The 24,179-nt window shown below is 49.8% G+C and overlaps 2 protein-coding genes across 11 annotated transcripts in view; one reads left to right on the top strand and one right to left on the bottom strand.

Moving 5' to 3' along the window:
* Nucleotides 1-631: 631 nt before the first annotated feature.
* HAUS8 (HAUS augmin like complex subunit 8) lies at nucleotides 632-23,084 on the bottom strand. 4 transcript variants are annotated; one of them, XM_025457953.2, is made up of 12 exons: nucleotides 21,264-21,377; nucleotides 18,400-18,446; nucleotides 18,027-18,094; nucleotides 15,129-15,184; nucleotides 9,012-9,093; nucleotides 6,784-6,876; nucleotides 6,580-6,674; nucleotides 5,919-5,984; nucleotides 5,654-5,812; nucleotides 4,184-4,325; nucleotides 2,094-2,235; nucleotides 632-1,049 (listed from the first exon to the last, which is right to left on the bottom strand). In XM_025457953.2, the coding sequence occupies exons 1-12, from the start codon at nucleotides 21,360-21,362 to the stop codon at nucleotides 851-853; spliced, it is 1,248 nt and encodes a 415-aa protein (XP_025313738.1). In that variant the 5' UTR covers nucleotides 21,363-21,377; the 3' UTR covers nucleotides 632-850. The 4 variants fall into 4 exon arrangements, with proteins under 4 accessions (XP_025313738.1, XP_025313737.1, XP_025313740.1 ...); XM_025457952.3 differs by lacking the exons at nucleotides 18,400-18,446; nucleotides 21,264-21,377 and adding an exon at nucleotides 22,915-23,084; XM_025457955.3 differs by lacking the exon at nucleotides 18,400-18,446 and having other exon boundaries at nucleotides 21,264-21,402.
* The window catches only part of MYO9B (myosin IXB), an 89,272-nt gene continuing 86,703 nt past the window's right edge, over nucleotides 21,611-24,179 (top strand). For 4 of the 7 annotated variants that reach the window (XM_049098412.1, XM_049098411.1, XM_049098409.1 and 1 more), the window contains exon 1: nucleotides 21,611-21,718. The gene's annotated coding sequence lies outside the window, so the exon portion shown is untranslated. The remainder of the gene's footprint in view (nucleotides 21,719-24,179) is intronic. The other 3 variants (XM_049098413.1, XM_049098410.1, XM_049098407.1) reach the window with 1 other exon arrangement.

Below are 24,179 nucleotides of genomic sequence, written 5' to 3'. Positions count from 1 at the left end.
GCTAGCACGTGTTTTGTGGGAACGGTTATTATGTCTCCCAGGGAGTGATTCCCCTGCCTGCCCATAGCTATAAATCCAAACCTGCTGGGGAGGCCCCAGTGAGGAGTGTAAGGGTAGGCGGGACGCAGGGGGAAGCTGGACAGGTACAGCCCCATTTGAATGGCGTTAGCAACAGTAGCTGCATCTCTCTCACTTGGACACATGATGGCAATGGATACTATCCCTCTCTGCGGACATTCCCCAACCCAGTGCTGTAATACAGGCTTGTAAATGGGAATCTGCCAAAGTCAATGGAGGCAGGCTACCTGGGAAGCATCAAGATGGCTGGAGCCCACACAGTGCAGACAGGGGCTGGGAGGCTGGCTGGGCTGATTTTGTGTTGTATTGGGTGTGGGGTGTCCTCCAGCAACAGTGCTGGGACTCTGGGCTGGGAGGGGAACTTCCACCGGAGGGTCAAGTTCTAACTGCTATAGGATAGTAAACAGAAGCACCTGAGTGACTGAAGGACATGAAATCATCTTGTAAGTGAAGTGCTCATAAGGTCTCAGAGGTCCCAAGGCTCAGGACTAGCTGTTAGAAGAACTTAAGACAACATGTGTCTTCCACTGGCCTTGTACACAGAAATCAAGGCTTGAATGCAAAAGTTTTATTTTTTAAATATCAAGTGACACACTCATACAAAAAGAGCTACATTGCTAAACTAGTGTCTAAAGTGCTTGAGTTCCAAGAGTATCACACACGCACTGCCTGGCACGCTTATGCCCTGAGCCAGTGGTAAGGGATGGGTTTCCTTCCGGGCAGTTTGCAGGAAGGTCCCCACTCGTGTGGGAGCCCATGGCTCGTGTATGGTTCATACTGCGTGTGGCTCACCAGTGCCTAACAGAAGCGGGGTCCTGACCTCTCCCGAAGCCTCCCCACAGGCGCCTTCTTGATTGAAGTACCACTGGCTGGAGGCTTCTAGGCCCTGGGCATCTTCCCAGACCTCCTGGTTGACTAAAGCCGCCTCTTTACTGGCCTCGGCAGAGAGTTCCAGCACCTGGGCGAAGCTCCTGCAGAAACGACAAGATGGCTGAAGCCTTTTCGCCCTTTGTGCCCGGGAGCCAGACAGAAACAGGATGTCTCAGGCTTTGGGGTGGTGATGTGGGGAAGACGGCTGCTTCCTGGGCACACATGGGAAAGCACGGACAAGTAAGAACAGAACAATCTGAATGGAACTCAGAGAGGCCTGCAAGAACGGGACGAGGCAGGCATGAGAGGAGATGCATTTATTCACCAAATATGTAGGGAACCCCCACACCGGGTCAGGAACCACACTGTGAATGAACGGGCAACCCTCACCCAGAGTAAATGGTGGTGGGGAAATACATACTAAAGGAGTGCATCTGAACCTGTGACCAGCTGAACCTGTGACCCTCTGATGCGTGTGGATTTCATTTTAGGGTACACTCACAGGAGGAGGAGATGTCATGATAGGTGGCAGCTTTTTTTTAGGAGTAACATTAAAATGTTTTAGATGTTTCGGGAAGCACGTTGAGCATTACAGAGTAAAATGACATGAGATTCTTTTAGGGAAGAGGAGGAGGAAAGCCCCACAGGAAAAAAAGAAATCCCTGGAGGGAAACCACAACAGTGAGGTAAAGGTGCCAAGGGAGTTTGATGGGGGAGCTGGGAATGGGGAGCACTGGGAGCTGGGGGCTGCTTCCACGTGGCACACAGTCACAAAACCCCTCAAACTACACTGCTATGACCCATACCTTTCCTATATGTATTTTATGCTTTCAATAATAAGTTCCAAGAAGATCACCCCAAGCCCTTACCCCCTTACCCCTTACGTTTAAAGCATGAACAGATTCATCCAAGAGCACCTAAGATGCTGTTACTCTGCAGAAGTAAAGGATGGGTGACACCGGTGTCCCCTTTCTATCGTGGCTGCTTGAGAACACACACGGGGCTCTGAGCTGAGTTGAAGGTGGTTTGCCCCTGCCCTCTCCCTGCCCTAGTGGACCCTGGCACCCCCGGCTTCTTCAAACACCTGCCCGCTCTCCAGAGCACAACATGCTGCTCCCATCTTAAAATCTTTTCTGAAATTTTACCTTCGGAGCTCCAGATCCTTCTTTTGGGTCATTTCCCTGATTTCACTCAGCAGGTCCAGGGCTTTCACGTTTTCTTCTAAACTGCTGATCCCAAGTTCTCCCAGCAGATGGCAGGTGGTCGTCAATTCTCGCTGCAAATCATCTGGAGGAGAAGGGGATGGTCAGCCAGGGGTTTCACAGTGCTCTGAGCAACGGATGCACAAGTGGGGTGGCTGGCTAGATTTTTCTTGTTCACTGGAATGCTGGAATTGGGAAGAGCTCAAAGGCAGAGAGGGTCATGGGGGACGACATTCATGTGCTGGTCCCACCTCTGTGCCCCTGTGCTGGAGATCACGATGGCCGGAAATCCAGGGACAGGCATGTCCACCAGCCTGGCAGCCACTGGAACAGACCTGGAAGGCCACTTTGACATCCCCAACAGAAACAGTGGAAAAGGCCAAGGAAATGTGTACTGCAAGCAAGCTAAAAACAAGCCCATAGTCCCCACTCCCCATTCCTGGCATCTCTGCATCCCTCGCCCCTAAGAGAGTGGCCTGCATATAAGGAAATCAGCCCCTCTCCACTTTTGGCCCACACCAGGCCTATACATGCTACATGTCACAACCAGACACTGTAATATTTTGAGAACGTTATTCAGATTCTTCCAAACACCCATCCTCTTATACTCCTCCCTGTGGTCTCAACTGCATCCTCCCAAAAAGAGGTGTTCAGGACCTAATCTCAAGCACCTGTGAACGTGACCTTACTAGAAACGGGAGTCTTTGTAGAGGTAACTGAGTTATAGTGAGCTCTCTACCCTGGCATCCTACTAACAAGAAGGAAATTCAGAAGTAGTGATGTTCAAGGGCAAGGCTGTGGAAGACACAGGCAGACTTGAGCAATGCCATCACCAGCCAAAGACTGCCAAGAATTGCGAACAACACTGGAAGTCAGGGGAGAGACACAGAATGCATTTTCCCTCAGAACCTCCAGAAAAGTCCAACTCTGCTGACACCCTGATTTTGGATTTCAGGACCCCTGCACCAAAGGGAATAAATTTCTGCTGTTTTAACCCATCCAGTCTGTCATTAATTCCAGGAGCTGCAGGACACTCCTACGCTCCCCAATCCCAACTCCTGGCAGCTCCCTATGCCACTTAGCAGAGATAGAGCCCAAGAATCACAGATGCGTAGCTAACTGCAGTCATTATAAAACTGGACACCTGCACGCAGATAATCATTCCACAAGGCTCATTCTGCAAGACTCCACGTGATTTGCTAATTGTTTCTTATTGGGAAAAGTTGAACTAAAAATCATCTCTGAGATTACCAATACAGCAACAACCTTTGTGGAAAGTCGGGGGGGGGGGGAGCCTTTGTGGGAAGTTCTGGAGGGAAAGTCCACCTGATTTTAGGTGGCGATCTTTTCCTACATCAGCCTCAAACAAATGTATTTAGATGGCTCATGAGCGCCATGCCTGGAAATAATGAGACTCTACGGGAGTTGAAAGGTTGCTTTGAGAAGATACTTGCTCTAAAGAGAATTTTAAGATCAACCATGCCTGCTGATTTCAAGTGAAGGATTATGTGGGAACCCTATGCAAGAGAGGGATCCCATAGCTCTGTATAGAAGGCAGAACGGGGGTGGGTGGGGTGGGGGGGTGGGTGACCTGGCTGACTTGGTCGGCGGAGCATGTGACTCTTGATCTTGAGCTTGTGACTTTGAGCACATACAGGGTGTAGAGATCACTTAAAAATAAAACCTTAACAAACAAACAAAAAGAAGACAGGACAGGGTGAGGATCCGCATCTCTGAAGAGACTCCCCGCCTCGGGAGATTGCAGCTGCTCCCCAGGAGTATCTTTCAGCAGGGCTGGTCCACAGACCTAGCTTCAAATCCCAGCACGGTCCTTACTCGGGGTGCGACCCTGGACAAACCACAGCTTTGCCGGCCCCTTTGCCCTCTGCCATTTGATGAGGGACACACCATCTACCTAAGAGGAGGCTGTGACAGGCCACAAATGGATAAAGGTGGCTGCACACAAGAAGCACCAACATGCACTGGCTGTTCACTGGATCTACCCTTTGCCCAGTAGCCACCCCGTTTCCTACCTAAGAACTGCTGCCCATTCCCGTCCAGGTGGACTGATTTTACGGGAAGCTCATGCCTTGTGGTATCCAGGGCCGTGGCGAATGTCTTGTACTGTTCCCTAAAGCGTTCGGCCACAGGCTCGTAGGGGCTGAGCATCTCAATCTGCGGGCAAGATGGAAAGATGCATATGAGACAAGACCCAGTTGGTCACACACAAGAAGTTCACAGTACATGAGTGGTAAAGATACAGCACTATTCTTTCAGGATTACTAAGGAATCCTCCAGGAGGCTTCTGTGGGTGTGGGAGGCTCTCTTCTTACTCTTGGCTGCCCTCCAACGGCCCAGCTGATAGCAAGGTGGCCCAGGCCTCCGCATTAGGAACATGGCTTCCAGAACATTCCAGGGCCATGCCCTCAACTGGGATCACACTGGACACAAGACAGCTGGGCCCTCCTGCTGCAGGGCATTGAGCTGAAATGCCTGCCCCCATAAGACCCCCTCCTTTTCCCTCATACACACTGTTAAGGTCTTCATGTGGGTTTGTAGGAACTTATTTGTTTACTTGTCTTTTCTTTTCCTTCTACTGTGAGTTCTATGAGGACAGAGACCCAATCTTAGCCTAGGGCCTGGCCACTGGGTGTCCCCCCACACACATACACACAGTATGATAGGCTGAATCATTGCCACCCCCCACCTTGCCCCAATTCCTCTGCTGATGTCCCAATTCCTAGCACTTCAGAATATGACCTGACTTGGAGACAAGGTCTTTACAGAGGTAAAGTAAGTTAAGGTAAAGTCATACAAGTCAGATCAGTATGACTGGTGTCCCCCTAAAAGGGGCTGGAGACAGACAAGCCCACAGGCAGAATGCCAAGTGCAGAGACACAGGGAGAAGGTGGCCCTCTACAAGCCAAGGATGGAGGCTGGGGACACATCCTTCTCTCTTGGCCCTGCTAAGGCAATGACCGTGCTGACCTCTTGGTCTCAGACATCCCACTTCCAGAACTGTGAGGAAACCTGGGCAGTCGTTTAAGCCATCCAATCTGGGGTACCTGGTATAGCAGCCCCAGTACACTCGTGCCCTGGAGGACTAGCCCCATCTCCCAACAGGCCCTTTTCGGGTGCCAGGGATTTGCTCATCCCAGTGCTGACCACACGGCACCAAGATGGCACCTCCCACCAGCACCCCAGCCTCGCAGGGAGGCGTGGATCACGTCATCGTTATCACCGAGCACAAGTCTCAGGGGCCTGAAGGATATGTACACATGTGCGTCGAAGGGACAGGTCCCTCTGGCTGGTTAGTACTTGACATTACAGCTTCGTCCTCTTATAAACTGTCACATGCCAACACTCAGTGGTGTCAAAAGCTGGCCACAGAGTTAGAGCCAGATGGCAGTGACACCCACTGTCAACACTCCCTCTGACTCCTCCCATAGGCCCACCCCGTCCATCCTCAGGACACAGCTCCGAGACCCACAGTGACCGCCAACCTGAGCGTCAAGGACATCTGCCAGTTCCCGCTTCCTCTGACAGAGAAGGAGTTTACGCTTTAGCTCGTGGGCCTTCTTCTGTAGCTTCTCCGTCTCTTTACACATTATTAACAAATTCCTCTCTGCCTTTTCTTCGAACTGAGCAAGACCATTCTCCATCTGTCAAGTGCACAGCAAGAGCTCAGGCCGGTGGGAACTCCATCCCCGGGGCCCACAGAGGCTGCCCTTCTCCCCACAGCGCACGTGAGCGAGGTTCTGTGGTCACCTTTACGGTCAGTAGAGTCAGAAGCAACGTTTGGGATTCCATCATTTCCATTGCCTCAGACAGGTCCTTGAGGAGGAGAAAAAGACACTTTTGGTTGACAATGAACTGGTATAAACCTAGCTCACTCTCCCGGGAGAGCAGAAGCCTAACTTTTACAAACCCTCCTTAATTCAGCAGTTTGATGTGTGTCAAGCTGCTGTTTCTATCTTCTCCTTTAGTCTTTTTGGGCGCTCTGCGAGAAGGAAGGGGATGGTCTGGCCCTGTCCTGTGGCTGGCTGGTTGAGGGCCAGGTAGGGGGCATGTATCCAATCAGCACCACACTAGAGGCAGGACTCAGGCCTCCCACTCTAGTGAGACCACAACCCCGGTGTCCTGGCCTGGCACCCAGGGCTTGGCCTAGTGTCTCCCCTAGCACAGCATTAGCAAACAAGGGCCCAAATCTCATTTTGCACATATCTCGCTTTTGTAACTATTCCTGTATGCATACTTGGGGCAACTCAAACTCTACGAATATTCTGAGATGTGTGGTCTTGGGGTTGTCCTAAAACGCATGGCTGGCTTGCTCCATCTCAGAGCTTCGGGATCTGGGATGGCATGTGCGCAGAATGGGAACTAGGACCAGACGTGTCTAATTCAGCAGCTTCCCTTTCGATTCACTTACTGGGCTCTTTCTCTGTGAAGCAGAAAATGACATGGATTCGGTTTTCTTCGACATCGTTTTTTCTAATTGCGGAGTCTTTCTAAGCATACTTTTGTCTAAGATTGAGAAGAGCATTTTGAAAGTGAGAAGAGCACATTTAGGAAGCCCCCTGAGATGCACCATGAGTTCTAGCTGGGGAAAGCAGGAGCAAGGTGAAGGACTTACCATTGATGGCCGAGAGGTCCAGGTCAGGGGGGGCCGTGCCGTGACCTTCCAGCAATGTGGACTGCAGGTCGCCCTTTCCAATTCCACTGCTGTCTGTGGGCCCAGTGAGAACCCCCGGGGTCAGCACAGTCTGCAAGGTATTGCGCGTCTATGCCAGGAAGTAGGCAACTTTTTGGTATACTACCACTTGTTTGCAAAAAGCCAGCATCTTGTGAGGCTAGCAGTACAGAAGAATGAAGTATCTCTGCAAATTCTGAGCCAGCAAGGTGAATATATTTCAGAGTAGAAGCAGAAAAGAGACACACGCTCTATAACCCAGGGATGTGAATACGCCTTGCTGCTCAGCTTCATAAAAAAACACTGTTCTGGATAGGAGTGTGACACCTGCCACACACTTGTTCTTCCTTATGCTTTTACCTTCTCTCTCCAGCAGCTTCTGGACTGTTCTTCCTTGGGGGTTCCCTTCATCTTTACCCTTTACTTAACAATGTGAAATTATGCCTTACATCGCCTAAAATGGGCAGTGGGGTACCACAGGCTTCTGCTAAGCCAGGGCTCCAGTGGGCCACAAATCAAACAAATGGCAAGCAAAATACTCTCTGTCGTGTTAATAACGAAATAGCAAGTGACTTAATGAGCACCCATGCAGCTGAGAAAATGAGTATGCGGAAATAAAGAGCATAGTAATGTGTAGGGCATAGTACCCTTTGTTAGAATTTCTGAAGACTTCCAGATACACAGAAGTCTGTTAACCTCCTGGAGAAGAGGGTGGAAACTTGAGATGGGAGACTGGACTTTTTATTGCTAGTGCTTTTACACTGGTTATATGTTTTGTCAAGCTAGTGTACAGCACATCCATTGAGAAAAGTAATTTCCTCTTGAGCTATACAATAGGACTCAGGCAAGCAGTCCCTGTCAATTCTCACAGTTACGTTTAAATTATGGTTTCTCAGCCTTAATGCTACTGACATTTGGGGCTGCACAATTCTCTGTGCTGGGGCTGTCCTGGGTGATGGAGGCTGTTGAGGAGCATCCCTGACCTTACCCATCAGACATAAGTGGTATATCTCCCCCATCAATCAAAACCACCAAGAGTTTCCAGCCATTTCTAAGCCTGAATCACCTGCAGGTGAGAACCCTGATTTTAAGATGTGGTTGACCCAATTTCTGACCCCTCTGAATTTTACAGCAGATTTCCTGGCCTGACACAGCCCTCAACCCAACTGCATGGGGAAAGACTACAAAGCCAGCTCCTGTTCCTTGTGCTGCTTCTCAGTCATGCCTGGGTCAAAGAACAGCACAGATGCTGAGCAAACATCCAAACCAGGACCAGCAATGTTCCAATCCCCAAAAACTTAACTACTAGTAGTCTGCTCTTGATTGGAGACCCTACTGATGACAAAAAGTCAATTAACACGTATTTTCCATGTTATGTATACTATAAACTGTATTCTTATCATAAAGCTAAAAAAAGGGGGAAGCATTAAGAAAATCATAGAGAAAATACATCTACAGTACTGTTAGAAAAAACCCCTATGTGAGTAGTCTCATGCAGTTCAGACCCATGTTGTCCAAGGATCAACTGGATTTCATTTTTCCCATGAGACTCACAGTTGTTGCCATCTTGAAGTGTTTCTTGTGAGCCAAGAAACAGTTTTGCTTTTTGTGAACTACTTTCTTGCAAAAGCGCTGCCCATTATTGCTGGAGAAGTGGGCATGTGAGGGGCCGGATGGAGTTCTACTCTGGGGGAGGGGCCTTGCCATACGTCTAGGATGAGCATATTGACTACGACTGGACACCAAATACACAGGAATGATCTGAATGGCAACCCGTGAGTAAGTTTCCACCCTCCTTGTCTACATTTCCATTTTTTGTTTTACAACGAACACATGTCTATGACCAGAAAAACTGCAGGTTTTTAGATATCACTTTGGTGACAGCTTCTAGAACCATTAAGGGTTAGAAGGAAGAACAATTAACCATTAGAAGGAAGACCTAACCCAAGGTAGTGAGAGGCAGGAAGACGAGGCCTCACATGCTCTTGGGAGTCCTGCCCTAGGAGTTCCACCCAGAAAACGGTCACATGATCAAGGAAGCTCCTTCTTCTGACATTTCCCCAAAATAAAGAGGGAGTTTTACCCTAACATACTTGAAAATAAAATTCACCACCACGTTCATCACTTACTGAGCTCCAGAGCTATTTCTCCCTCCCTCCACCTTTACACACCTCTACTCCTCTGGAGCAGGTGAACTTTCCTTCCACCTTCAGGCATCTTCCCAATGGTCTTCAGTGTATCTGCTGCAGAAGCCTGTTAGGGGAATACACGACCCTCAGGATTCAGGGGACAAGACCCCTCCCCTTTGTGTGGCCTGTGCAGTTTGCATCTACTATTACTTTGAGGTCAGGGACAGAGTTCAAGTTCTGACGTTTAGTTATATATATGAGGAATTAATCCAAAAAGACACCATCATATGCATAGAACGTAAGGAACCCGCAAATGTTTGCAAGTGATGATTTCTGACATGGTTCCAGGTGACTGATCTTCTGCATACTTTATGGTATTTGCAGAGAATGTTACTACTTTGGTCAAGAGAAAAAACAAAGTTTTTATAAGTATCAACCTTCAAAACTTATTTAAAAAAAACCAGCAATGCATGGAGCTAGCAAGCCATTACTATAACATATATGGAAAAAGAAAACCTTATAAAGAGTAAGAATATTTCGATGTGTAGGCACTACTACTATTTAACCACCTATTGGAGGTCTGAGTAAGAAATAGAAGGCAAACAGATTGAAAAGAAATAAAACTCTCTACTTACAGATATGGTTCACAAAGAAAATCCCAAATGCTACTAAAACTAGTAAGTAAGGGGTGACTGGGTGGCGCAGTTGGTTAAGTGCCTGACTCTTGATATTGGCTCAGATTATGGTTTTAGGGTCGTGAGATTGAGCCCTATGTGGGGCTCCAGACCCAGCACTGAGTTCACTTGAGATTCTCCCTCTCTCCTACACTTGCATGCATGTACTCTAATAAATAAAATCTTTAAAAAAACAAACTAGTGAGTTTAGTAAGATTGCCGGATACAGGGGTCAATATAAAAAGATCACATTTTGGCACACCTGGGTGGCTCAGATGATTAAGCATCTGTCTTCAGCTCAGATCATGATCTCAGGGACCTGGGATCAAACCCTGTGTCTGACTCCCTGCTCAATAGGGAATCTGCTTCTTCCTCTCCCTCTCCCCTCTGCTCATGCTGTCTTTCTCTGTCTCAAATGAATAAATAAAATCTTTTTTTTTAAATTTTATTTATTTACTCATGAGAGGCACAGAGAGAGAGAGAGAGAGGCAGAGACATAGGCAGAGGGAGAAGCAGGCTCTACGCAGGGAGCCCAACATGGGACTCGATCCTGACACTCCAGAATCACGCCCTGGGCCGAAGGCAGGCGCTAAACCACTGAGCCACCCAGGGGGCCCCATGAATAAATAAAATCTTAAAAAAAAAAAATCACATTTCTGGCAATGACTAACTCTGGAAAGTACAATTCAAAGACAGTATCATGTGCAATCTCTCAGCAAGAAAAAAACAAAACTATATATGGTGATAGGTGTTAACTAGACTTACTGTGGCAATCATTTTGCAACATATACAAATGCTGACTCACTATACTATATACAGTATACTATATACTATACTGTATACCTGAAACTAATATAATGTATGTCGATCATAAGTCAATTTAAAAAATTTCTTCATTTAAAAAGAAAGAAAAGACAGTATTATGTACAATAGCACTAAAAAACAGCAAATACTTAGGCATAAACCTAAGAAAATATAGGGAAGATCTACATGCTGGAAACTACAAAATGCTGATAGAAATCCAACATGATAAACTAAATGGATAGGGGTACCATGTTCAAACATGGAAAGGCTTGGTGTTTTTAGGATGTTTTTCTCCCTAAACTAATGCAAAGATTCAATACATTCTAAATCCCAGCAGAAATTTTGGTAGAAAATGGCAAGCTAAGTCTAAAACTTATGTAGAAAAGTAAAGGAACAGGGTGCTTGGGTGGCTCAGTTGGTTAAGCATTCGACTCTTGATTTCAACTCAGGTTATGATGTCAGGATCAGGAGATCAGGCCTCGCGTCAGGATCCTCAGGGTCAGGATCCTCAATGTCAGGATCCTCACTGAGCGTGTGGAGATTGCTTAAGATTCTCCTTCCTTGGGCAGCCTGGGTGGCTTAGCGTTTTAGCGCCGCCTTCAGCCCAGGGTGTGATCCTAGAGACCTGGGATCGAGTCCTGCATCAGGCATGGAGCCTGCTTCTCCCTCTGCCTTTGTCTCTGCCTCTCTGTTTCTTGAATAAATAAAATCTTTAAAAAAAAAAAAGATTCTCCTTCCTTCTCTTCCCTCTGTCCCTCCCCACTCACATGGTGTGAGCTCCCACTCTCACTCAAGAGAGGGGAGGGGAGGGGAGGGGAGGGGAACTAAGAGAGTCAGTTTTGGAAAAGAATAGAGTGGAAGAATTCATAAGACTATAAAGCTACAGTAATCTTGGCAGTGTGGAACTGTCCTAAGGACAGACACAGAGAATAATGGGAAAAAAATGGGAGTCCAGAAGTGATGCATACAAAAAAAGGTCAATTGCTTTTCAACAGAGGTGATGAGATAATATTATCAGGAAAGGAAATTCATTTCAACAAACAGTACTGGCACAAGAAGACATCCATACTCTTAAAAATGAACTTCAATTCCATCATCACACCAGATACAAAAATTGATGCAAAAGGGATCATAGATCTAAATGTAAATCTAAAATTATAAGAGTCATAGAAGAAAACATGGGAGAAAAATATCTGTGATCTTGGTTTAGGCAAAGATTTCTTAGATAAGACACCAAAAGCATAATCCATAAAAACAGAAATCTGTAAGGTGGACTTCATCAAAATTGAGAACTACTGCTTCTTACAAGACACTTAAAGGAAGAAAAAAAACAAGCTACACCACCAGGAGGAAATATTTTAATATCACCATAAATAGTTGGTATCCAAGTTATAGAAAGAGCTCTCAAAACTCAACAATGAGAAAACAAATAACCCAATAAAAAAATGGACAAAAGATTTGAAAGAACATATCACCAAAGATACAGGAATGGCCAATAAGCACATGAAAAGATACTCAATGGGCAGCCCAGGTGGCTCATCGGTTTAGCACCGCCTTCGGCCCAGGGCCTGATCCTGAGAACCCAGGATCCAGTCCGAGTCGGGCTTCCTGGGTGGGGCCTGCTTCTCCCTCTGCCTGTGTCTCTGCCTCTCTCTCTCTCTCTCTTATGAGTAAATAAATAAAATCTTAAAAAAAAAAAGAAAAAGAAAAGATACTCGAGATCATTAGTTGTTATGGAAATATAAATTAAAACCACAGCAAGATACCACTTCACATTTACTAGAATGGCTTCAATCTTTAAGTACCAACTGGAACTCTCCTCTCTGGCTGGAAGGAATGTAAAGAGCTGCAGCCACTTTGGGTAACAGTTGCAATTTCCTACAAAGTCAAAAATACACTTACCCTACAATTCCTCTCTTAGAAGAAATGAGAACATGTCCTCACAGAATCCCATGCAAGAATGTTTAAGTTGGCTTTGTTCACAATTGTCAAAATTGGGAATCAAACCAAATGTCCAGGGGCTCCTGGGTGGCTCAGTCTTCAGGTTAGCAGTGACCTTAGGCACGGGTCATGATCCCGGTGCTCCTGGGATGGAGCACCGTTGGGTTTCCTGTTTCTCTCTCTGCTTCTCCCCCCCCCCCCCCCCCGCGCCATGCTTGCTCTCTCTATTGCACGTGTGTCTCTCTAATAAATAAAATCTTTAAAAAAAAAAGTCCTTCACTGAGAAATGGCTAAGCACACTATGGCCCACTCACACTGTGGAATATTCTTCAGCCATCAGAAGGAACCAACACTGTGACAGGCAACCACAGGGAAGGACTTCTTTTCCTCTATGCGAAAGAAGCCAGATGCAAGAGTCTGCATCCTGTGTAACACCTTTTTAATGACGTTCTAGAAAAGGCAAGGCTATAGGGACAGAAATCAGATCATTGCTGGGAGGGGCTGGGGTCAGCTTCATTGGAGAACCAAGGGACCTTGGGGGTGACAGACTGTTCCAAATCCTGATTGTGGTGGGTCTGTGACAGGATGTGTTTGTTTTGCCGAACTGTATGCCCAAGGGTGCCACTTAGTAAATTCTACATCAAGAAATGTTAAAAAAAGAAAATGGACAAACTCTTAGAGATTGAAAATACTTAATGTGAAGACACACAGAGGTACAGTAAACAAGTATGCAAGGCAACACTAAAATTATGAAGCATGGACTGTGATCTTTTGTTGAAGATTACTTTAACGAAATAAATCACAGGCTCAGTAGGTTCATCAAATGTCAATGTGCACCTCTCTGGTTGGGTATGCTGACAGTGGGGGATGCTGTGTGTGTGGAGGGGGCAGGAATTATATGGGAAATCTCTGGACCTTCTGCTCAATTTCATTGTGAACCTACTCTACAAAAAATTAAGTCCAGAGCACTTGGGAGGACTCAGTCGGTTAAGCATCCAACTATTAATTTAGGTTCAGGTTATGATCTCAGGGTCATGAGATCAAGTCCCACATCAGACTCCACAATTAGCATGGAGTATGTTTGAGATTCTCTCTCTCCCTCTGCCTCCCCCACCCCCTGCTCACATGTGCTCTCTCGCTCTCTAAAAAACAAAAATAAGGGATCCCTGGGTGGCGCAGCGGTTTGGCGCCTGCCTTTGGCCCAGGGCGCGATCCTGGAGACCCGGGATCGAATCCCACATCGGGCTCCCAGTGCATGGAGCCTGCTTCTCCCTCTGCCTGTGTCTCTGCCTCTCTCTCTCTCTGTGTGACTATCATAAAAAAAAATAAATAAATAAATAAATAATAATAATAATAATTTAAAAATTCAAAAAATTAAGTCCCCTGGGGAAAAAAAATCACTCCTAAGAAGTGATATCAGTTTGTGTAAAGGTTTCCTTTTTCCTCAAGTTGGATCTTAAGTCGATTATTTTTAAAAATTTATTCATTTATTAAGTAATCTCTACACCCACTGCGGGGTTCAAACTCACGACCCAAGAGCAGCATGCTCTTCTGACTGAGCCAGCCAGGCGCCCCTTCAGTTAAACATATTATTAAGAACTTGCCATTCTGCCCTACCAGAGTAAAAGGGAGAGAGCAGAAATTAACTGTTCACTGAATTTTATCAAAAACCAAATTTGAGGGATCCCTGGGTGGCGCAGCAGTTTAGCACCTGCCTTTGGCCCAGGGCGCGATCCTGGAGACTCGGGATCGAATCCCATGTCGGGCTCCCGGTGCATGGAGCCTGCTTCTCTCCCTCTGCCTATGTCTCTGCCTCTCTCTCTCTCTGTGTGACTATCATAAAAAAATAAAAAATAAAAAAACAAATTTGAAGGCAGCCTGAGTGGCTCAGCGGTTTAGCGCCGCCTTCAGCCCAGGGTGTGATCCCGGAGACCCGGGATCGAGTCCCACGTCAGGCTCCCTGCTTCTCCCTCTGCCTGTATCTCTGCCCCTCTCTCTCTCTGTGTCCTTTTTTTTTTTTTTTTTTTTTTAATTTATGATAAAGAGAGAGAGAGAGACAGAGACATAGGCAGAGGGAGAAGCAGGCTCCATGCACCGGGAGCCCGACGTGGGATTCGATCCCGGATCTCCAGGATCGCGCCCTGGGCCAAAGGCAGGCGCTAAACCGCTGCGCCACCCAGGGATCCCTCTCTGTGTCTTTCATGAATAAATAATTAAAATCTTTAAAAACAAAAAACAAATTTGGAAAATGGAATAACCCTACCTCACCACATTCTCAGTACGTACACAATGAAACAAGATACATAACTGGGTCATCTACCGAGTGTTCCTGTGAAATGCTGCACAAGGCAGGTGCTCACGCTGTTAAGTGCTTCATCTCATCATTTTCAATGGCTGCATGATTTTCACGGTATGGCTACAGGGAGTTCACTAAACCCTGCCTCTAATCCTGGGTGATTCAGACCTACCATTCTTTTTCCTCCCATAGTCCTTCTTTCAAACCCCGGTGTTTTTCAAATGCCAGCCAAGGCCAGGGACTGTGTGCTGGGCAGCCGGCAGAACCGCTTCAGGACAGAATCCAAAGGAATTATCAAGTTGAAAGAAATAATTTCAGGTTTCAAGAGAGATTATGTCTTTGCAAAAGGCATTCGGGACCATGCTGCACTTGGCTCGTGTGACTCAGTGTCAGGATTCCAAATCTACAGAATTCCATTCAGAACATTCAAACAAGCGTTGTTACCTTTTTGGTGGTTTTCTTCTCGTACTGCAAGTAGCGGGACTCAACCACTCTTCCACCTGTGGGGAACACGCCGTTGCTTTCTAAAGAGACTGCAACAGTGGGGTGTGAGGCCCAGCACCCCCACCCTGCCATCAAGAGCCCGGTACTATGGGCCCTCCCTGATCAACAGTAGGAACACCGGAGCTGCTCTCAGATCCTGTCCTCCAGCGTCCTCGGGCACGTATGGGACACCTACTATATGCGAGAACGCATACGGGTTACCTATGGTTTATAAGTCCCTAGGCCAGAGACAGAGCCCCAGAATGCTGCAGGAGCTATGATTAAGGAACGTAAGGGAATATACACAAAGCAGAAAGTGGATTCAAGGAGCAGGGACAGGAAAAAAGACCCTTGCAGGGGGCACCTATTTGCCACCTGCTCCTCCTCCTTTCCCAACTCACTCCCTGTGGTCAGGACCCCAACTACCCCTTCCTTTACCTGAGTCTGCATATGCCCCACTCATGGTATGGGCCCTTCATACCTCTTTACCTCCCTACCTTACTCAGGACCTCTTGGGAGACGTGTTCAACACCAAGGTCGCATACCTTGGTGACAGCCCAGCCCCAGGTCTCCCTCACTCCATGCCTGCCTCATACTAAGGGGCTTTCTCACAATGGCCCCAGTGATCACCCACAGTTGTCTGCTCTGTTCCCCCACCCCTCTTCCCAGACCCTCCCTTGGACCTACCTTCTCTTCTCACTGCTCTCACATGGGGTCCATCCCTCCAGTTAGCTAGTGACCAGTAACTACTTCACTGGGGAGGCAGCAGAAGCAGCCCCAGGAGACCTCCCACCTCAGCATGTAGCAGTCAAATTCAGGGCCATATCCTGGCCCCCACCATGTAGAGGGACATTAGAGGAGAGCCCAGCCCTCACCCCTCTCCCTCTGCCCTAGCAAACCCCCACCCTCAGTTCCTGTCATCAATGGTCTTCTTGTTATTTCTCCCCCCACTACACCTGCATCCCCTACTTCTCCACTCTCCTTTACAATGCCGGCTCCTCTACCTCTACTCTCTCCTGAATTGCACTCGTCTGGACTGGCTCTCATGATCACCACCGTACCAAAGAAAAACTCCTTTCCACAAGACTGCTGAGGTCTCCCTGCTCCAAAGCCCACCAAACCATTCTCAGTACCCACTGTGAATACAGCACTTGCTGGCGCCCTCCTCCTTGAAATATCCTGTGTCCTCCAGGCTGGCTGCCCCGCTGGTGGCTGAGAATGGGCTGCCTTGCAGGTCCATTAGCTAGTGAAGCCTGAGCACCCCCACGTACCTCGCAGATCTCATACCCCTGAGGGATCCCCCCTCACCTCACTGCCCCCACTCCTTCTGTTCCAGCCACCATGACCACTTTTGCTGTTGCTCCAACCAGAGGGGATACTCCTGCACCTTGCCCTCCTTCCCAGCTCTGCTCAGTCCAGCATCTCCCTTGGACCAGGAAGTTATCCACGTCCTGCTGTTTTGCCCACATCATCCAACATACCCTGTGTCTCCTTAACTTCTCCATCTGATGCACTGCCTGTGTCTCAGTCCGCAAGCCCCCTGAGGGCCAGGACTTCTGTTTTGCTTGCAACTACAGCCCACCACCCAGCAGGGAGTAGGTGTTCAGCCATGCATCTAATGCATAGTTCTACATTTTTTCTAGGTACCTCCAGAGCTTAGGGCTCTTTTTAATGAAGAGACCCAGGAAGAGGCCATGGTTAATGTCATACAAATATCTTGACAATTTGGCTAAGTGACACGGTGATTTCAACTGGATCTTCATGCCCGGATTTCATCTTTTGCTGGGGGTGCGGTCACCATCCTGAGTGGAAAGGAGGTGCATCCATAGTTAATGGGCAGCATGAAGCTGGGAAAGGAGCTAGTGGTTGCTCTGAGCGAGCCCCAGGCAAGGAAGACCCAAGCCTGCTCAGTCAGCCTGTCTGAGTGGGCTCAGACAATAAAGCAGGAGGCACTTTACGGGTCAGGGCCAAGACCAAGTGGGTATCCAGGGGAGAAAATCAAGACCTACCAAGGGTGGGCCACTGGATGTCCAGCGAGGGATCAGGGCAAATAACATCTCCATTTCTAAGTACGGGAAGCCATCGTGCTTTTAGCCTGATACCATCAGCAAAGGGTTCCCTCCTCTAGAAGGATCAGAGGCCTGGGATTCCCTGGACAGTTGAAAAGCAGTTTCAAGTACATTCAAGAAACTAGAATGTACATATTTGTTTTAAACAGTAGTGGATTTTCCAGAGAAGCAATGTTATGATGAAGGATATAATTTGTGTTCAAGAACTAGACCACGTGTAAACATAATTGATGTTATAAGCAAGATCATCAAACAATGCTGTGACGGATGAACCTCCAGTCACTTGAACCAAAATGCTGCTCTAAGTTCTCTGAGACACGCACTGGCACGCAGCATACTTGAAGAAAAATAGTTCTTTGTGCCAGAGGCTTCAGCTCCAATGAAGGAGATCCTTGAGTCTACTGCCCAAAGTGGCACTGCCAAGAGTCAAGGGAGGTTGTTAACAGTGACTCCAGACCCATAGCGGGACACCAGGTGATGTGTGGGCACCCCTGAGGTACTGACAGAGAAGAAACCGAAGACTCTAATGTTTGCTAATGAATTCAGCTCCTGCTCTCCTCACCCATAGTTCCTAGTGGTTGGTCCTGAATACAGCCTGTGACCCCCACTGCCCTGGATGACCTTCGCCAGGTCCTCTTGCACCCCTGGCTGCATGGCTGGGTGACCAGACTCGAATCCCCCACGGTGTGACTAGAAGGAAATAAAGCCCTAGATCCCCTGCTCGGCCTGTTTTTCTCTTCTCCAACAGCACTTAACTGAAGCTGGATCGTAAACTCAAAATTTTGCTCACCTTGTGGTCTTCTGCCTTTCACCTTAGCGCCACCACCGGGAGTACTGGGACCCCCTGAGGAAGGCTTCCTAGAAGAGGGAGATGGAGAGTTAGTGTAGTTATGTAGTTGGCTAAGCTCAGGAAAGGCAGCGAGGAGCCTGGGCTTCCTAGGGACAACTCAGTCTCAGCATCCCCAACAGCCCCCCACCCCCACACTTATGTCTACAAGGCAGGGCCAACTTGACTGGAACAGACACAGAGAGCCTCTGCCCAGCTAAATCTGAGAAGGGCCCAGAGCAAGGAGAGCGAGAAGAGCAAGCAGGTTTGCCAAGCCTCAAAGATCTCAACTTAAGTCGGGGGGGTTCATTAATTCATCAGGCATTTATGTGCCTACCGTATGCTCCTGGTGATGCTGAGGGAACAAGACATAGAGCTCCTTACCTGAGAGGGAAAAGCAGCATCCTCCCGTCAGGCAGTGTGAAGAGTACCCCAGACACGTAAAGAGGTGAGGGGAGATGAGAGACAAAGCCCTGTTTGCTTGGGTACATGGGAAAGGGACAAGGGCAGAGGAGAATGTGGAACTAGGAACTGATCGGCCCTATGGCTTCACTGGAAACAGAGGAAGAGAGAAGGCGGCTGGGCTGGGCTGGGCTGGCAGGATTCAGACTTCCCAGCTTAGGGTTTAGGCCTGTCCTTCTAGCCTACCTACTGGCAATCTTTCCCTGTAAAGGGCCAGACAGCAAATATTTTCAGCTTTGTGGGCCATGTATTCCTGCCAAGAAATAACAAACCCTGAGTGTTATTCACCCCTGAAAAGAAGTAAAATATGGATACATGCTAAAGCAGATGAATTCAAAAATATTATCCTGGGATGGGGGCACCTGGGTGGCTCAGTTGTTTAAGTATCTGACTCTTGATTTCTGCCCAAGTCATGATCTCACGGTTGTGAGATAAAGCCTCAAGGCAGGCTCTGCCCTCGGAGTTGGCTTGAGATTCTCTCCCTTAACCCCTTCCCCTGCTCGTGCGTGCTCTCTCTCATAAATCAATCTTAAAAAAAAAAGAAAAAGAACCACTTAAATTAAAAAATATTATCCTGGGGGTACCTGGCTGGCTCCGTCCATGGGACATGCAACTCTTTTTTTTTTTTTTTTTAAAGATTTTATTTATTTATTCATGATAGTCACACAGAGGGAGACAGAGAGGCAGAGACACAGGCAGAGGGAGAAGCAGGCTCCATGCATCGGGAGCCCGACGTGGGATTCGATCCCGGGTCTCCAGGATCATGCCCCGGGCCAAAGGCAGGCGCCAAACCGCTGCGCCACCCAGGGATCCCGGGACATGCAACTCTTGATCTTGGGGTCATGAGTCTGAGCCCCACACTGGGGATAGCGTTTACTTAAATACATAAATAAAATCTCTTAAAAAAAAAAAACTATCTTGGGTGAAAGAAAACAGCTAAATAAGGCCACATATTGTACGATTCCACATATCTGAAATGTCCAGAACAGGCAAAGTGAGACAGAAAACAGATTGGTGATTGTCAGGAGCAGAGGGGTGGATGAAGAACAGGGAGTGACTTCAAATGGATACAAAGTTTCCTTCTGGGCTAATGAAAATGTTCTGGAACAAGCCAGAGTTGGTGGTTGCACAGTGTGACTGTCCTAAGGCCATTAGATCCCTCACTAAAATGACGTTATATTGGGATGCCTGGGTGGCTCAGTGGTTGAGTGTCTGCCTTTAGCTCAGGGCATGATCCTGGGGTCCAGGATCGAGTCCCACATTGGGTTCCTTGAGGGAGCCTCTTCTCCCTCTGCCTGTGTCTCTGTGTCTCTCATGAATAAATAAAATCTTTAAAAATAAAAAATAAATGACGTTATGTACATTTCACCCCTATTTAAGGAAAGAAAGAGCACAGACCAGTGCAATAGGAAAGAGGGAACCTTGAGGCAGGAAACTCGGGGATGCCTCCCAGGTGTCCAGTCTGAGCAACAGTGTCCCACCACCAACAGAGGCCAGCAACTCAGGAGGAGCAGACTAAGGGGCGGGGCAGGGGCCTGAGTGCTGTATCCCTTGCCAACATCAGGACCCAAGCTCCACTGGTCACAAAGCTGTGGTCCCCTTGCTCAGCGCACTGCAGCCATCTCCTGGGTAGCAGGTTCTGAGAACCCCAAGTGAGACCCAGGCAAGGAAGAGCAAGGCCTACCGGGTGAGTGGGCTCAGACAATCAGGCAGGTGCTGGGCCATAGTGGGGAGAGGCAACCAACCAAATAAAGGCTCACTGGGTGTCAGCAGCTCTGTTTCTTCACAGAACCCTCCCAATCCAACAAATAACCTCACTGTTGGCCTGCTTTACCCTCGTTTTCCAGACCAGGACCCAAGTGTTTGAACTGGTCACCCCTGGCAAGTCTCACCGCTGGCAAGGGACAGAACACGGATTCCCTATGGGGTCCGAGCCTGGGCTCTGGAGTCAAACCAGATGGGGGTGGTGGGTTCACTAACTACACCTGTACCAGCCTCAGGTACCTCCCCCCAAACCTCAAAGAGGCTAATGGCAATCTCACAGAGAGGGTAATTGACCCTGGAGAAAACACAAGTGATTTCACCTGGCCTATTAAACCTGTTTGTACTGGCACAATAAACACCAGCCGAGTGAGCAAATAAAACAAACCCGGCCCAGGAATCATGCCTGGCACCGGGTAAGTGGTCAAAGTCTGTCTGTCTTGGTCTTGCTGTGTGACCCTAGACAAATGACCTTCTTTCTCTCTTTGAGTCTCCATATCTCATTTTTAAAGGGGAAGCATAGAAAGGAGGGGTTGGCAGGATTAAAGGAGGTAACTTCAGTGGCCCAGCGCTCGTCCGCTATAAAATCGCTGCAATCGCGACAAATCACATTCAAGAGCCACGCACTGTTCTAAGGGCTCTGTAAGTTTCGCCGGCGCCTTACAAGGTTGAGCCGCGGCGACATTCGCCGGGTTTCGCGGTGGAGGAACGCGACGGCACAGAGAGGCTGAGCCGCGAGCCAGGGATCGCCCCGCACCCACACAGACCACTGGGGACTCGAGGTCTGGTTCCGCGCCCACGCTGCCGAGCATGCGCAGAGGCCGCCTCCCGCCCCCTAGAGCCCGGGCACCCTCGGTGGGTCCCGAAGGGGTCAGGTGCTCAGTCGCCAGCTCTGCCGTCCTTCTTCCTCCCCCAGTTCCCGGCCATGGCGCACTGGGCGGCACCTCCAAAATCCAGACCCGCGGGGCCCCAACTCACCCAGCGCCGCGCCCTGAGGAATCCGCCATTTCCCGCCTTTAACTCAAAGGCCGGCTCCTCAAGCCCAGGTCCCCGCCCCTTCGCCCCGGGCCGGGCCATCCTGCGCCGCCCTAGCAGGGGTGGCCGCGGGCCTCGGGAGCGTGCCTGCGGGTGCAGCGGGCGGCCCCTGCGCGCGCGCCTCCCTGTCTTCCCCTCCCGTTTGGTTTCACCCACCAGCGGGAGGAGGCGGCGTCCCGAGCCCGTTGGGAGTGGGCGGGTCTTCGCGGCGCCCCGCCCCGCGGCGCGCTGGCGTCACGCCCCCGCCCCGCCCCCCCGGAACCCGGAAGCGGGAGCGCGCGGGGGAGCGGCGGGCGCGGCGGGGCGGAGCGGCCCGACCAGCGGTGGGCGGTCGGGCGGGCGGGCGGCCGGGCAGGGACCCGGCCCGGGACCGGCGGCGCGCGGCGGCCGAGGCCCAGGTGAGTGGCGGCGTCCGCAGGGTTGGGGGCTCGATCTCGAGGCTCGCGTTGGCGGGTTGCCTGGTAGGGTACGGAGCTGAGGGCGAATACGGGGAGGCGCGAAGGCTGGGGTCGAGCGAGCGGGAACGAGCTGGGGGGTCGTGAAGCGGCTGCTGGAGACGGAGTGGGAGCGGGACGGTCTAGGGGAAGGGTGATGGAACGGGCCCGGCGAGGGAGTTCGCGGATGCAGAGGGAGCAGGTCTGTGGCTTTGAGCGGCTTCTCTGAAGAGGACGTGGCTTTAGTGGTAGTTGAGGGGTCGCAGGAAACGGGGCTGGGAGGGGGAGAGGCGAGGAGGCGGGGTTGAGAGGCCCAGCCGGGGGACGTGGGGCAAGGCCGGCGGGGGGTTAGCCGGGGTGCGCCTGGGGAAGGGGTGCAGGACCGCCCTCGGCTGAAGGGGTAGTGGAATAGTGCCTGGGGCGGGGGAGGCGCCTGGGATTCTGTGGGTGCTCAGATTCTATAGGTCTGAGCCCATTGGTGTGGTGGCCGGCGGAATGGGGAAGGGGGAGATGGGGGATGGGAGAGGAGGAGAAGCCTCGGCCACTGAGAGCCAGTTCAGAGGGGGCTGAGGAGGAGAGCAAGGGACAAGAGCAGCCCGGTACAAACGTTGGGGGGCAGCCCATGGGATTTGGGGGCCCTCCTTCCTCTGGATTCATGTTTTCCAACTTCACTCCCCCAACCGCTGGGTAACTGGGGTGAGTCCCAGTGCCCTCTGGGCTGGTATTCTGGTATTCCAGACTAGAAAACCACACCGCTCTCCTCCTAAGACAGGGCTCTCCGGAGCCCAGGGGTTCCAGGGAGCAAGGAAAGAGCCTCCAGACCTCACGGGGGCCGGAACTGGGTTTGAGAGGGGAGGGAGGGGGTGTGCACACATTCGCGTGTGCGAGGCTGTCACCACCTCCTCGGAGTTGCATCCTTGGACTTAAATGGGTAAAACGACATACAGGAAATCTGTCCCCCGGCGGCTGTGAGCTCAGCCGGGGAGAGGCAGGGCAGCCGGCAGCCACGGGGCAGCAAGCGGGTGTGCTCTCCCTTCTCCCCGCTCCAGGTGCCGGGTAGGCCAGGGGTCTTTCAGGGAAAGCCTCTCCTGCACCTCTTTGTCTGAGGTAGGAGCTGCTGGGGACATTGTGTCTTGCAGTTGGAGGGTCCCAGCTCCTACCTTCCTGAGGTGTATTCTGGTCTTGGAATCTGCAGACTCTTAAGGCATCCAGGAGCAGTGGGAGGCCTCTTGGGCAGCTGAGCTGGGAAGTTGTTCCATCCTCTGTTGGGCCCGGCTTTGGCAAGGGCCTTGCACTGGGCGGTTTTAATTGGCATTAATTTCTCTTCTTTCCTAACCGTGGGGATCCTTGTCCGGGATCTGCCAGAAGGGCCAGGGTGGGGACCTGCATTTGTAGCTTGTTCAGGAGATGAATCCGGATAGATTGAATGTAAAGAGGGCCACAGAGAGATAACTTCTCTCTTTACTTCCAGAATGTTCTGGCCTTTCTGGAAAGTGGCTTTTGGCCCTGCTTGCCCCAGGGCACATGATCAGAGCCTGAAATCATGCCTCCTACAGACATTGAGTGTGGGCTTGCCCAGGGCAGGACACCTCTACCCCCCCTCCAGTGAACAGGACTGGAATCTTCTGGGTGCATGGCCCTGGCCCTTGTCTCCCTGTACCAGGAGTGCAGCCAGGCAGGCTCTCTTGTCAGAGGTGCCCACCTCCGTCAAGTCTCTTTGTCTGTTTCTTCACCTGCTAAATAAATGGGTTGGCTTCAGTCAGCGTTTCTTAACCTTAGAACCCAAGCCCTCTTGAAAATCTTAGCATCTCTGGCACAGAGCTCCCTTGTATTTTATGTAGCCTCTGACCTGTGAATCCCTGCTGCAGGATCCTGCTTTTGTTCCCATTGTATAGTTTGTATCCAAAAATGACTTTCTTTTACCATTCCTCTGGTCCTCCGGTCCTTTATCTTCTACATGGAAAATTCCACAAATTCCATGTTTGCTTTTGCACGCTATACCTGTTCACAAAGGTTCAGCTACACCTTTCTGGTGAGAAATCCCTGAGTGAGACCCCTCGCCCTCCTCAGTTCCAGGCCTCTGGCTCAGAGAAGAGGGTAGCAACTTGGGCATGTCCCCTCTCAATTTGGCTGTGTGATCTATTTTCTTTCCCCAACAGAGGCTTGTTAATTTGCCACTTCCCTTTCCTCGTCTCCCCAAAGTTGTGCCTTGGGTGGGCTCAGGAGTTCAATAAAGCAAGGACTGATCCTTCCAGTACTGGGAGCTGGGCCCTGGGGACAGAGATGAGCCTTCATGCCCTGGAGGAGGAACATTCTAATGCTCTCACTGCCACAGGAATAATGAAATTCAGAGTGAGTGGTCAATGCAGCCTCAGAGGTGGTGCAGGAAGTTGTGAAGACAGAATCAAGGATGACCAGTGCAAGC

Source organism: Canis lupus, chromosome 20 (genome assembly GCF_003254725.2).
Source record: "Canis lupus dingo isolate Sandy chromosome 20, ASM325472v2, whole genome shotgun sequence".
In the NCBI taxonomy this organism is placed as follows: domain Eukaryota; kingdom Metazoa; phylum Chordata; class Mammalia; order Carnivora; family Canidae; genus Canis; species Canis lupus.
The sequence above is the reverse complement of the archived record's forward strand: the minus strand, read 5'-3'. Positions and strand labels throughout refer to the sequence as shown.